Raw genomic sequence first — 16217 nt, 5'->3', positions numbered from 1 at the left:
GGTGAGACGTCCTGGGCTGCTCAGGCAAAAACTGCCTCTCTTCGTGCTCGTCGTCCTGTTCCTCTTCTTCTTCTTCTTGTTGAATTATAACTTGAGCAGGTGGTCCACTCTTCCTTGGATGTGGTGGAGGTGGTGGGGAAGCACCAGCTGAAGCTACTAAAGAAGCCATTGCTCAGTGATCACAAAGGGTCTTTCTCTCACAATGATGAAAGTCAGAGTGAGGAAAGAAGGAGGGATTTTCATCATTTGGGAAAAACAAGAGTTCTTAACCAATCAAAAGTGTTCATTTTAGATTATATGACCTAGTCTTACATCATTAGGAAACCAAAAGTGAAATGAACCAATGAAAAGTGTTATTACCAAGTCACATGACTTGCTGTGTTTACGTTAAGCGCTTTGCAGGGCCTCCCGGTTTGCTTCCAGAAACCTGCGCTTTGCGACTCGCTTCGCGTACCAGTTCGCTAACGTAGCACGTCATATGACGTATCACGCGACAACGTGAAACGTCATGCGGACGGGAGGCGTCACGATGTTGTTTTCTAACGCGGCACTTGCGGTAAAGAAACGTTTACCGGCTCGCGGTCTATTTCGCGGCATCAAGGTCAGCTAACGGGAAGCTTCCCGATTCGCGAAGCGGGAACAAAGAAAAAAAAATATTTAAAAAAAAAATTATTCATAAACATATAAAATATATTTTTGGATTTAAAGAAGAATACATTTTACAGCTACAGATATTAGCTGTTAAAAAACCAATGAAATTCACAGAAAAAACCATAGGTTATAGACCATATATAGTTAGGAATTAGCATTTACAAAACCTTGAAAATTCACTGAAAAAACCATAGGTTATAGACCATATATAGTTAGGAATTAGCATTTAGAAAACCTTATTTTACTCACACAAAACCATTGAAATTCCATATATAGTTAGTTGCACTAACTATATATCGCGCACCCGCAATCCACTGCTGATGATGTCACATATTACATCATTCATGACATGGTCAGTGACATCACTGATGACATCACTGATGACATCTCAAATGACATCACTGATGACATCACTGATGACATCTCATTTGACATCAATGACCACATCACTGATGATATCATTCATGTGACAATACAATGCATCTCCTCACATTTTAATATAACCTCTGTTTCACCCAGTGTTAAAAAGAGAGTATAATTTTTGAAACCATTGACACACCAATACTAGTTACTACATACGCACTCACTGATTGCTACGTCTACACACACCTTCACTCATTCACCCATACAATCATTCATACATACAATCACTCATCTTTACAACACTATCATATGCACTCATACACCTATACAGACACTCACAGTCTGCCACTCATCCATGGAGTTACTCACACACCTAGTCAGTCCTGTAAAGAATCAATGACACTTCCATTTTCTTGTCTATACAGTTAAACATAGAGCACCTTACATTTTCAAACATATACTAACACATACTTACCTTCTTATACAATCATTGATACAAGTACAGATTGATCTGCACAGAGTCACACACCTCCCAGCTAGCCACACACACACTCAGTCTCCCATACAAATACCTGGGCAATCAATCAATAACCCATATAGTTACTCATATAGCTACTGATCAACACATGCAGCAGTTTACAGAACAACAGACATAATGATGCACAAATTAAGACAGTTTAGTCACTAACCCATGCAGTCAGTGAGACACATTTAATCACTCACTCATACAGTCAGTCATGCACCTACTAAATCCTTCGTCCAGACACTTACACATCCACTCATTCTTCAATATGTAAGACATATTTAAACTTTATAGAAACAAAAAATCACTGGATGTTGTTATCAGTGATGTCATCAGTGATGTCATTTGAGATGTCATCAGTGATGTCATCAGTGATGTCACTGACCATGTCATGAATGATGTAATATGTGACATCATCAGCAGTGGATTGCGGGTGCGCGATATATAGTTAGTGCAACTAACTATATATGGAATTTCAATGGTTTTGTGTGAGTAAAATAAGGTTTTCTAAATGCTAATTCCTAACTATATATGGTCTATAACCTATGGTTTTTTCAGTGAATATATATATATATATATATATATATATATATATATATATATTTATGTTTATATTCATACATGTACTAATGCTTAATGTATAGTATGATTTAGTTTATCAAATATCCCTTTACGCAGTTAGCCAGTAATACTACTACCTTTTTAGAATGACACTATGAAATTGCATTTAAGCAGTTAGCAAACAATCATAGTATATCATTTATGTCTATGATAATGTTGGCATGCATTTATTGGTTACTAGCACTTTAAATTGAGCACACCCGCCCTAAAACGTTGTCATGTGATCAAGGTGCTTTGGGCACCGAAACGCGTCGTGGTGGAGTGGTGGTGAGCAATTAAATCACTATAGCACTATACCTGGGTTTTCCTTCGTCTTTTTTTGCTGCTAGACCGCTGCAGGACGTCTTTATGCTATATATATATATATATATATATATATATATATATATATATATATATATATATAATATAGCACCATGGGGTAAAATATCTCTGAGTAAGGATAAACTTGTGGTGTTGTGATGATCTTTAGTGTTTGTCATTTCAGAATATCCAAGGGTGTTTACATAGAAAGTGACAAGTATAGTCATTAAACAAAAAAAAGAGTCTTTTAAACATATATCTGTTTGAAAACCAGGATATTGTTTGGGAAAGAGATTTAGGATAATGGGATCGACACGAAAGCACTAAGGATAGACATAGGGGTCCTAATTATTCCTTAGACCATTTCCATTTCTTCACTTTTCTAGGAACCTATGATGAAAGATATTAAGGGGTGTTCCTAAGATGTCTTTATATTTTTCGCTGTCATTGTATGTTTATGTAGTTTACTGTGGGTATCCCTACATATAAGTTTATTCTGGCCTCCCCTTTCCCTTGATTCATCCCAGGCGTTAGTCTGCACAGGGATGTTTTAGCAGCCCTATGATAAAGCATGCCACTATCTAGTGGGTGAGGGCAATTTTTAAAATCCTTGTTTTTTCTCTAGAAAGGGGTGTTTTTATTACACCCTCCTCTTTCTCCTTTTCCTCTTTTTGAGGGTAACGGTGTCTTTAAGCAACCAGTAAAGTCTTTTTGTTGCTACTCAGTACATCAAGGAGCATAATATTCTCTGAAACATAATTACATTCAGTATCAACGGGTGCACTCATAAAAGCCAAAGCATTTAGGTAGATAAAAATGGTTTAACCATATTTGTCTAAGTGAGGACGATAGCCACATTTATGTTCAAATGTTAAATGTGACATGGATATGCTTCTTTACATGAATCGCAGGTTTTATTACACACACAGTTGGAAGCCACTGTGATTTAGGCCCTCTCTACAAGTTCACGTTATTTCACCCAGGAGATACCAGGACCGTAATTAATAATGGTATCCCCCCATGAAATAAAGGGAATTATGAGTTAAATAATCCTGGAATCTGGAATAATTTGATCAAACTGAGGTACTAGGTCATTTCCTGCAGTTTTTTCTTTCCAATTCCCGGGAGTTTGATGCAGATATTACCCATCTGCTCTGAGCAGGTGATAGATATTTGCAGGGGGAGTCAGAGGTTTATGGGATTGGATTGGAAGAGTGTCTTTGGGTGGAGAAGCTTTGTACTCTAGGGGTTGTCTGCACCCTCCAAAGTGCTGAAACAGGTGGGCAGGCCCTGGAATTGTTCTTCTCTTTCTTCCAGCCATGATGAGTTTGCTTGGTGCGGATCCAAATCAGGTAAAACCAGGTTGGGGTTTAAGGACTAAGAAATGTCGGGCCTCAAAACATCAGACAATACTTAGTCCCCCAGAGCATTAACCTACTGCTTTGGGTTACTCCTATTGGAAGAAAGTGTGTGTATCACAGCCACTTAAAATACAACCATTTCACGTAGGCAACCAAGAGTACTCTCTCCAATATGGTCTGCGGTTGCCCTTCTTACAATCCCTTTTCCTGTGCCTTTTCCACCTGGCTGTAATCTGAGACATGGTAATTACATATTCTCACTCTGAGTACCTGCCATTATTCGAGCAGCAGAGAACAATTAACCAGGCAAATAACGTTCCAGAAATACGAAAATTCTTTAACATAGTTTTTGCCTCAGTTTAGAACATTAACGTTCTATACATTATTGAAATTTAAAGACCATCATGCCAAAAGTATAGTGCACCTGGATTCTGGTTTTACCACTCCTGCCATTTACATCCGTGATCAGTAAGTGATCAGCTAATCACTTTGCTTTTTGTATTTCAGTAATAGAAGGCACATTTCTCAGACGACTGGTTTGATGGTTGAGATGACCCAAGCATTCTGGGCATTAATTTCAAGCTTAGTGTTTCTGATTACTCCCATATAAAAAAAGGAGTACAAAAATATACTGGACCCTAGAATTCATCAATGTTCTTCCAGGTCCTTAACACAACTTTCAGCCAAGACTTCATGGCTTGATGTTTACATATTTAAAAGATATATCAAAATGATCAGTTCTGATAAATAGATTGCCGTTTTGTAAAATAATCATTATCATTTCCGAGAATGGTGTTGATATTGGCCAGCTTTGTGTATAGATCCTTGAACCTAGTTATATTTTGAAGATCTGTTTAAAAGGACGCAAATGCACCACTGTTCAGACCAATCTTAAGGATCTTCAGATATTACAACTGCAATTGAGCCCTCAAGAGGAGAAATTTAAAAAAGTGTGTGAGTCAGTGGTTCTAATCAAAGGTTCTTTAAGTGGGTGGATTCTGCTGGTTTTGGGTACCATTGTGCTAGATCCTCTGAACTGTATCAACATAATCTTACCTTCAAACTCTCTTCAGCCATTCTAACCATAGCAACTTTCCCCATGTTAATGTATTTACAGAATCTGATTCAGCATCCACTTTCTGCAAACTTTGCCATCCTAGAATCTTTTGTTGCATATTTTAATGCCCGTTCCTGTAGCTTAGGACCTGTTCCCCTAACTACACCCTTGTACCACTATAATAACTAATGCACTGGTATCGCTATACCGTATATCCTTAGTAGTTCTACTCCTATACCCTTAATTATCTTTCCCTTTACCATTTCTGTTAAACGTATCCCCTTTTTTCCTCTCCTATTATCTTGTGCCGTTTGCTTGTCCAGTTATATGCGTTTATGGATGTTGTACTGTTGAATTGCTTCACATTTGATGAAGAAAAGTGCTTTCTTCGTTTTGGAAATTCATCAAAATGAAGTTTCATCAGCCTGGAGCCATCATGCTAGTGTCTTTCATGCTGAATTTTCTCTCAAATGAGTTATAGCTGAATTGGCAGTTGTAAAGGACTAGAAATATAGAATAAACTCTATTACATTTATGATTTGCTGACTTCAATTGACGAGTGTGGTAGTCTATAATCAATTTAAATTCTCAGTGAAATTGCATTGTGGTAAACATTTGCTGAACACACACAATTTTTGATTAATTTAGTTGAAGAATTACATTTACATTACATTGTTGACCTATTTAGTTGTATAATATATCAGGTTTATACTTATTAAAGTGTGGGGGGGTCTAAATGTTTATTCCTAACCGTTCTACCTGATATTAGTTTTCTTTTTCTTAGGGTTCTGACAGCGACAGCTCTTTAAGAGAACATGTTTCTTCTTTATATAAAAATTATATGCTTTCTACTTACTTGTACAATTTCTGTTGTCCCCAGACGATAGCACATATCAAAGCTGTAATGTATATATTCATCCTGGAGTAGTTATGTATTCCCTACTAGCAGCCATTAATTAAATGTTCTTGAGAAAAGTTGTTTACTCCTGTATGAGTTAATGAACGTAATGTCTTGTCCAGTCTTCCTCATAGAACCATGCTGATTGTAGTACTACATTAGTGCATATAGTAGCCTTAGTACTATCCAACCTTATCATAGAACTGAATTACATTTGAAATTGTGTAAGCATTTTGCGAAGATTTATTGATGCAAGCTGATTGAGGCAAACAAGTTGCCATATTACTTCTGGATGTATGAGTAGTGACACTACCCTTTAAATCTATGACGATCTTGTCTGGCTTTCTGACTAATCGTATGGGAGTACGATGCACCCTCTGAACATCCCACACCATAATGCATTGCCTGTAACAGAGCACTTTCTCACAGTGACTCACTGAATAGAAGGACATGAATCTGCAGTAGACAAACCACAGACTTTGGCATTAGGCTCAAACTATCAACAGCTGGCTTGGCTTCTTTTGCAATTACTGTCTAATTGGTCTTTTATGGGGAAGGGGGTAATGTAACCTTATTTAACTTTGCAAAGTGATGCTGATGTATATTTGTATTTATTGCAGATAAAAAACAGAAGGGCATATTTACAATGAAATGCTGGAGCACAGCACTGTGCCAAATTTGGCAGTGCAACGCTCTGACATTTCCAAAACACAAGAATGTGCTGTATTTGCAACAATTCAGCACACCCCTGTGTTTTTCCTAGCGCTGGCAGTAAAATTAGCTGTCTAGTGCCAATGCAGGCCCCCTTGCACCGTAGTGCAAGGTTGCCTGCATCCCTTCCAACACATAAACAATCATTAATGGCATTTTGCTCTTTCTATGTGTGGTCCAGAATGCTCATAGAAAAAGCAAAAATTAGGAGAAATAAAAGTTCTAATGTCTGCTCTTGCATACCCCTAGTTTTTGGCGCTGCCTCAGATTTACACATTCTTGTAAATCTGGGTCAGCATCAAAAAGCAATGGGTATTGCAGTGGAATGCTCACAGCAACCCCAATTGCATGCCCTTTTCTCACTGGAGGCTAAACCTTTTGTATTATGTCCTTTTAGTAATGCACTTAGTTATAACAATTTCTGTGAATCTTGTATGTTATACTCTGCCACTGATAGAACATGGGTTCATGTTAAAAAGATAATGTGGTGAAGAAAGGAGAGCAAATACTTCAAGGGCCTTGTTGGTGGCATGTTGAGTTCATGCAAGCACTACTCTAAAAATAAGCATTTGCAAGTTTGTGACTAATTATCAAATTAAACAAGATTTAAATTGTATTCTGCATCTATCATGGATCTAAATTGGTCCATTATTACAAGGGAACCATCCTCATGCAACAATGGGAAAAATCCCTCTAATTGATTAGTCATCCCCATTTGTTTTGCTCTGTGGTATTTCTGGTTTTTTTTCCTGCACGCTGAGGCATTGCTATCCAATCCCCATTGAATGTGCTCTGACCCCTAAAACATGGCAAAATTGGTGAATCCTCAATTGGAATATTTGACATTCCTATAAGGCCATAGTATATGGTGAAGGAAAACACCTCAAAGGTATGGGAAGGTAAATAGCACCTGTTGATTACAGTAGCTTTGTGCCATCCTCTGGGTTGGGAACGGAGACATGGCTTTAGATCTGCCTGTGTAGCCTGACTGCTGCAGTGATTAAACCTGCCTTCACACCTTTGCACTTTTTGCCCTAAAACTTACACAAATTATATCTTTGGATCCCCTCATTGGATTTTAGGTATTTGGTGTCATATTGCTCAAAGGTACAAGTCACACAAGTTTGAAAGGGTGGGACTGTTTAAAAAGTTAAGCTGCTGTTTGATGTTTTGATGTTTTTTAAGATCGAATTTTAAAGTATTGCTGCGAAGGGGTGGGGAACGTTGACACAGATCGGGACAATGAGGGAATAGCCTGAATCATAGAGAGGAACTCTGTTTCCCAGACACCATAGAGCTATGGAAGGTTTTCTCTCTAGGTGTTTGATAGTCAATTAAATTTATGGCTGCAGAGGTGCGGGCGCGCAGAGGACACATGCAGCAGGTGCACTGCTGGTGCACCGAAGACGTGCCAAGGCAAGCCTGCCTGTGCCAGACCAGGGGCCAGGAACCCTGTCCAAATTCTCCCATACACTCGTAGCCACATTAGGTACAACACAGAAGAGCTACTGCGGCTCAGGCTGCCTCTGGGACTACAGTGTGCCCAGACACTTACGCCAGATAGACAGAAAAGAAGCAAAGAGGTATGTGACCAAGGTCATTTTGACATAAAAAACTACACACATAGCAACAAAATTATACAGTTCTCCCAAGGGAAGAAAGAACAATAGAGAATGGGTCTCTTCCAGGTCATAAATTCGAGATTAGGTTGCTAGAGGAAGAACAATTGGATGTACTGTTCATCAGAGAGACCTGGCTCAAAGAGAGCTCGCCCCCGACATTGTAACAGCCCTTCCCCAGGGATACCAACTTTGTAGACTGGATCAGGTCAGCCAAACAGGAGGCGGCATCACCATTCTACATAAAGAAGAGCTTAGATGCATCTCTGCACCCCTCACAATGACAAAATGTGACATCTTACAATTTGGGATCACACTTTCTCCTACATGCTCATTCTCGGGAACCCTTATTTGCAGGCCACCTGGCTCTTGAGGCACATTCATTGAGTCCCTCCCATATTCCTTAGCCAGCCAGTGGGAAAAGGATGTATTACCATGCTCTGTGACTTTATTATACATATAGATGAAACCAACAACCCTTCTACCAAAAGACTTCTACAGGACCTAAAGGCAATCAATCAGGGAATTGTGAAGCGCAGCTACTCACACGCACAAGGGTATCAAGGTGCTGGGGGGGCAGCTCTGCATGCAACTTATCCAACTTCTAGGCACCGTTATTCATGAGAAAAGGGCATATTCTCCATCCCATCTTCTCAAACGACCCAAAGATTCAGGTGAATACACCCATCCCTGTACCATGGTCAGATCATTATTTTATCCCTTTTACACTTATTAAAATATGTACACGAGTATCATCAAAAATTACCCTAAGATTGATTAGAAGCTGTTCTAAGCTCACACCTGAAGCATGGGCCAAGACCCTAGCAGCCTCTACTCAAACCCAGACAAAGTCTAATCACAATTGGAACTCTGGATGGATCAGTCACTAGACCAAAGTATTCAGAAATCCAGGGCAAGATCTAGTTTAATAGCCAGATAGACTCTCTAAAAAAATTGGAAGAAACTAGAAAGGAGTTGGAGGAAGTCCTATGACTCAGCCTTAAAAGTTCAATACAAGAAGGCATTCACACACTATCACAATGAAATTAAACAAGCCCAGGCCAAGCATCACAAGGAGAAGATCAACATGGCTGCCAATTCCCCATGGGAACTATTTAAGATAGTAAATTACCTGACAACGGTAGAGCAGTGCAACTCCCCTCACCAAACACTATGGAAAGATGCAACGAGTTTGCAGCATTCTTTAAAAATAAATGGATGACATCTATGAATCACCTTGGTGGAATAACTCCGGTACGGATCACAATTTAGTAGCAGACTTTAAAGTGATGTCAGTCCTTTCTGTCTTGGATCACATTCCATCCCTGAATAAGGAAAGTACTATACTGCTCCTGGGCAAACTTAAATCAGGATGCCCCAAGATCTAGTAGCCCCAATATCTCTCACAAGGTAGGGGACTCCATCCCCCCACCATATTAGGGCATCTTACATTATCCCTTGAGTATGGGAGGGTCCCAAAGAAGTGGAAGCATGCAATTGTGAGGCCCTTTTGAAGAAGCTCCACCTAGACCCAGAGATAATAGGTCATTTTGGTCCTATCTTGCTATTCCCCGTCTTAGGAAAAATACTGGAGAAACATGTCAACCATTCCTTATCCCAGTTTTGGGAAGGATACAACTCTCTGCATAAGACTCAGATGGGTTTCCGAGCACAGCACAGAATCAGCTCTTTTGGTGGTCACCGAGGAGCTCAAACGCATTTTGGATCAGGGGGGGCTCAGCCACAGTCCGGCTTCTGGACTTGAGTGAGGCATTGACACCATAGGCCACTCACTTCTAGCAAAAAGGCTGAGGGAAGTCGGTATCCTAGGAAAAGCCCTGGAGTGGCTTACCTCCTTTCTGGGTGAAAGAACATTCCAAATTGTGGAATCCACCTTTTTCTTTCGATACACTGTCAGTTTCATGCGGAGTCACACAGAACTCCTCACTTAGCCCTACATTGTACAACATATACATGCGCCCTTTGACAAAAATCATTCAGGAGTTTGGGTTGTCTACTTTCTCCTATGCAGATAACACGCAACTGGTGGTATCAGTGGTGGGGTGCCAATATTGAACCACAATCAATTAGTGCCCTGTCTGGAAATGGTGGCTAATTGGATGGCCAAATGTTGCCTTAAATAAATGGCGACAAAACTGAACTGATGACCCGGGGGAATAATCACTGTCCTGGACCTGTGATTAGGTGGGCGGATGGTTTGAGAAGCTCCCCGTCCCCAAATCCTCTATAAAGAACCTGGGCATGTGGCTGGGTAATACACTATCAATGGAAAATCAAGCAAAAAAACTAGCAGCAACCTGCTTTGGCCTACTCTGAATGATTCAGAAGATAATAGGGCTTATCCTAGAACAGTTAAGAACTGTGAAACAAGCCCTGCTGGTTTCCCATCGGGACTATGGCAAGTCCCTCTCTCTGGGCTCACCAAAATATGTTACTAATAGACTGCAAGTTGTACAGAATGTGGCGGCCAGGTTAGTTCTAAAAATCCCAAGACATGAATCAGCAAAGACCTCACTGAAACGGCTTCACTGGCTGCCCATCGAAGCCAGGATGAAATTTAAATCTCTCTGCCTGGCTCACAAACCAATGAACAGCAGGAGCCTGATTAAAATCAGAGAATGTATTTCACCATATGCACCAAAGAGGTCAAGTCAACGCAGGACCGCCTCATAGGGACGCTTAGTATCAAGAGATCAAGATAGGAGGTACAGCATTCTCATACCTGGCCCCGAAGTTGTGGAATTCCATGGCCAGGGAGCTGAGATTGCTGGAAGAAGAACCCAGCTTCAGGAAATGACTCAAGGCATGGCTGTTCCCTCGATAATAGTCCAACTTGTACGACTGCCAAAATCTCTCTCTCCTAGTGCTGGGCAGCCCTAGGGCAGCCATTTGCTTTACAAAATCCCAAACTTAAAAACAAAAACATTTCTCTCGTTTTTCAGAAATGTATTGTGGGATTTTTATAACGATGTGTTTTGACTTTTTAATCTTTTTTATACTTCTAAATACTTTACACACTTTTCCTTAAGTTAAGCCTGTGTGCTCTCTGCCAAAGCTACGGGTGATTGATCCCAGACATCTTTATTGAACTTGTATGTTGGACCTAACAAGATTTTCTTTCATCAGCAGCCGTCCTCTAAAGTGGACTAATTTCCAAGTAATCCCAGGATAACTTAATCAGGCACACGACCCCCAACCCCTCACGTGACCAATATCAGCCATGACTGACTGCATCAGTTTTTTTAAACTGGGATTTTACAACCCATATTGTCTTTCTCAACTCAGGAGAATACTTTCTATGCAATCTTGCTTACATCACTGTTCCTCCTTGCAACTACAATCTTATTCATTTTCAGGGTCTCAAAAAATTCGAAGGGATATGTAAATTGAAATAACAGTGCTTCAGATTTTGTCTCACATAATTCTAACAATGTCTTCTGGAACAGTTAGCAAGATTCCCTTTCTCTTATCCAACAGTAATCTGTCATGCTATGATCTTTCAGGGATGTATCCACATTAAATAAAATGCTGGAGCAAAATTCACATGGTAACCTGTTCAGTGACCAACTGATGTTCCATTTATCCAAACGTGTGATTGAAAGTGATCATGCATTGACATCAAGCTAATTTCTTTTGTCATACCGTTTCTAAAAAAACTAGCAAGCCATGACATTCCCCTGTTAGGCACATATTTGTTCTCCAAATTAAATACCAGGCGATCAGTTATCAAAACAGCTTTATAGTAAATTGAGTTTATAATGTTACAAAACCTTATTAGGTTGTCTGCATTTTAAGACTTCTTTTCAGTATCTGTATTTTTCAATTCTTGCAGGCAAGATCACTATGATCGAACTGTCCTCCATAGTCTTGAGTCTGTGGTTATAGAATGGTCATATCAAATTCGTGATGTATTGAAACAAGATTCTTCTCTGCTGTTGCTTCGTGGTCTAAACGTAGGCCCTGAAACTGAACTTGGATTCTGGAAAGAAAGGAAAGATAATCTGCTGTGCATATCCGAGCAGGTAAGTGTTTTATTTGTATTTTTCTGAAGCACATTTCTTTACTGGGATATCATCTAATGTGATGGTTGATTGCGCCATTGTGATTATTTGCATTACACTGAACGCAACAATTACCCTTCAAAAAGTGGAATGATGTGTCGTTTGTAGCAACCAAGAAGAGCAATATATTGTATTATTTTATTAGTCACATCTGTTTCATAATTTAAAAGACCAACATATTTAGCATGTATTGGCGATTTTAAAATATTAACAAAAACACTGCTTAAGGTATAGCCAGAGTACATATTTTTTGGGGTGATATGCCACTATAGTCGGAGTCCAGCTTGGGTATATCAAACTCGGTCCTGTTCCAATTGGGGATAGTCCAGTCTGAAATGCCGGATCAGGTCTCCTCTCGAAATGCACACAAGCAACTGCAAAGTGTTATCATAAGTGAGGTACAGCTTGAACCTAAAGACACCATAAGGACAATATCCACATCTGGGCTTACCTATCACACTTGGTGTCCTACATAGACATACTAAATAAAGGGACAGGTGAAATGCTTGTATTATTATCAGTTACTAATAATTAATTAATTGCTGCATTTCAGTCTATCAGTTTTTACACAATATGCCAGCCATATTAGAGACCTATATTATGCAAATTAAACCTTCCAAAAGCTGACAAGTCACTTTTTTTCTATATATAACTTAAGTAGCCATTTATTTAAAGAGCCATTACATGATAATGGTCAACAGTTGCTTTTGCAAGGGCTTTATTACCCATTATCCATGTCAAGTACATCATACCCTGAACCCAAAACATCGTACTATATCATTGTTTGCTAAACATCTTTGAGGGGCATCGGAAAAAGGAAAACTTTGAGCAATGCCTCTTTCTGGCAAAGCAATTACTTTTGACATTGGTATCACTTTTAAATCTCCTTATCTTTTGGCATTAATATTAACATTTGCTTGAAAAAAAGAATTGTTCTTGTGTTTAGCTTTATACTATTATTTTTAGCTTTTCTTTGGGTTATTTTGTCGTTTTTTTATCAAACTGAATTGAATCAATTTACTTTTATCCTAAATCATATATTTAGGTTTTGATGAATTCGTTTTATGGCCTTTTCCCATGAATTTATGTGCAGCACTACCTATATTTATTTAGTTTTTTTATGCAGCATTAATGTGACCTGTTAGGGTATTAGAGCGCTTTACAGGGATAACAATTTGAATACAAAGTTTGGAATTGGCAATATAATAAACAATTACATAGGTAGGGATAGATGAACGTGATTACACTTTGGGCAATAACAATTCATTTACAATATCGAAACAGGCGATTATGAGAACACTTTTCCGAGATAACCAGCTATTTACACTTGGGGGAATAAAAGGTCATTTACGATATGCAGAATAGGCGATCATGAGAACACTTTGCAGAGATAACCAGCTATTAACAGAAGTATGAATGGGCAAAAAGGGTACCCTAGCGGGAGATAAGACAAGTGATGGTGAAAACCGAAAAGATACACAATGATGAGCAAACGGCCATGAAACCAGAACGCAGGGTTAAGGCACAGATATCAAGACCTGTTAACCCAGGTGGAGTTCAAGTATGGAGCAAAAACATATTGCTAGACGGCTGGCTGTGTGTGCACTCAAAGTTTTATGGGAGGAATTTGGCCATTTGGAAAATGTATATATCTCTGGAGAGATGACCCAGGCCTGGTGGCTTTACTCCTTGTTCCCACAGCTACTTGTGTATCCATCAGGGTTGGGCAGAACTTGCAGAGTTTCACATGAAAACCCAGCAAGTTTCCGCAGAGTTCCACAAATGGGCGGCAATCGGCACGCTGAACTGCTGGCGCTGATGTTTAGCACTGGGGCTCGTTCCGCACTGAAAAATCAGCGCAAACAGTACCACTGTGCGCACCATAGAGCACTGATTTTAGAGTTGATTTTGACTTAAGTAGAATTTCTACTTGAGCAACAACTTTCTCACCACAAAAGTGTAATGCATAGTTGCCAAAATTCTGCCAACTCCGCAACGGGGCGAATTTATTGCCCACCCCTAATATAGACCTAATTTCTTTAAGATCAATCACCTTTGGAAGAAACATGGCTATGCTACAGGCACTTCACTCATTTTGAGGTTTTATAGTGCTGTTCTACCATAATGGTGGTGGTGCCCTCTGCATTGGAACACTACTCCTGTAACACATTAGCATCTCCTGTCTGTATTTTCAAAACTTGCTCTTGCTTAATGCCCCCTTTCATAAACCCTAATATTCTCTTCCTCTTCAAGCTCCTCTTTCCCTTTTATCAACTCTACTAGTCTTGATAAACAATCTGCAATCACTTTTTTTATTTTTTATTTAACTGCAGGAAAATATTCAGACCCAAAATCATTTTCTTCCAATGTCAGTATCCATTTGCATATGCAATTTGATAAGACAAATGTTGTTTTTTTAACATAACTAGATGCTTTGAAGGCTTTTTGTGCGTACTGATGACACACTGAGATCCCCTAATGAAGTACTTAAACTTCTTTATAGCCCAGTAAACTGCTAACGCCTCTTGTTAAAGTGATGTATATTTCAGTTCAGCCCATTTCAATATTCTTGATAAAAAAGTAATTGTCCTCTCTTCTTTCCCTTCAGTTTGCATATGCTCCACCCCAAACTTCTCTCTTGGATCAAATATTTGCAAATTAGGAGCTCTGTTGATCTCATTTTTCACTTTTTCAAATTCATGTCTGGAGTCCTCATTCCACTAGTGATCTACATTATTTTAAGCATAATCATGTATTATGTTTTTCTCACAAAATAGCATTACACAAAATAACTTTTATAAAAACTCTGCCATTCTAAAATATGACAAATTATTTTCTATCCAATGGTGCTGGCAAATCTATTTTAGATTTACTAGATTTTTTTCAGTTTTATTCCTTCTACTGTGAGTATATGTCTTCAAAGATTCTTTCTTCCTCATTTTATTTACATTTTCTTACTTTCTTAAGTGCTGTTTCGGTGACTCTTGTCTCTCTCTTGTGTGTTTTTCATCATCGGGTAAAAAAATAAGTTGATCTTTGTCAATCACTTTTACTCATTCAATCCCGTCTTAAATGTAATTTATAGCTCTTTAAAAAACATGTAACATTTCAAGTTAGATTAAATACCATCCTCTAAAACCTATATACAATTTTGAGAGTGAAAACACCGCTAAATCTCTAGAATACTAAAGCAATTGAACTTTATGGCATTCCAATGCTAAATCTGATGCAAAAAAATACCTTGCCACTCATTGGGATCATCAGCACTCCTATATCAGGTAGTGGGTATTTATCCAGACCTTCATTTTTGTTTAGCAGACATAGGTTTATGCACAATGTTATGTCCCCTTCTAGTTTAGCTCAATTACAACTGAATCAAACCATTCTGTGGCCATTATAGGTACAATCAAGCCAGTCTTTTCCATCTTCTCCAATTCCTTCATGACTTCTTTCACTTTATTTACTTTTTGCCGAGCATTTTTTTATTTGTTTTTCATACATAAACTCTCAGACAATCCAAGTGGTCACTAAGTACTTAAGTGAATTCTTCCTCTAGCTCGGCCTCTTGTTCCATTTTAAAGATCACTTTGCACATCTCTACCAAAACCTTAAAAGAAATTGGAAGATTTGAATTGGAATCCAAAAATATTCTAAAATCTCCTTGATGAAAACAGGTTACTACTCTGGATATACATTTGCCCTGTGTCAGTAGATCTATCTTTATAATCTAATCCATACTGCAGCCTATCCATTTTATTAGTTCACCCAAAAAACTCCAGGTAAAATGTCTGGTTGTGTAACTTAACCATTGCATTACTTGTCTTTTCATGTATTTCCATATAACTGAGTTAATTAAGCTTCTGAATCAAATAACATTCAAAATCAGTACCTTCTAAACTATATATGTGTATAATGAACAATATTCTTCTCTTCCCAAAATCGGCAAAAATAATTCCTGACATTCTTTATTTAGCTCAATAATTCTCTTTGTAATTTTTCAGACTTCTAAAACGTTTAGGGCCATACAA

General features: G+C 38.7%; 1 protein-coding gene across 1 annotated transcript in view; it reads left to right on the top strand.

Moving 5' to 3' along the window:
- The window catches only part of DNAH11 (dynein axonemal heavy chain 11), a 3642058-nt gene that overhangs the window by 342528 nt on the left and 3283313 nt on the right, over positions 1-16217 (top strand). The window contains exon 4 of the mRNA XM_078663510.1: positions 11961-12150. Coding sequence (XP_078519636.1) covers positions 11961-12150 — 190 coding nt within the window. The remainder of the gene's footprint in view (positions 1-11960; positions 12151-16217) is intronic.

Source organism: Lissotriton helveticus, chromosome 10 (genome assembly GCF_964261635.1).
Source record: "Lissotriton helveticus chromosome 10, aLisHel1.1, whole genome shotgun sequence".
In the NCBI taxonomy this organism is placed as follows: Eukaryota; Metazoa; Chordata; class Amphibia; order Caudata; family Salamandridae; genus Lissotriton; species Lissotriton helveticus.
The sequence above is the reverse complement of the archived record's forward strand: the minus strand, read 5'-3'. Positions and strand labels throughout refer to the sequence as shown.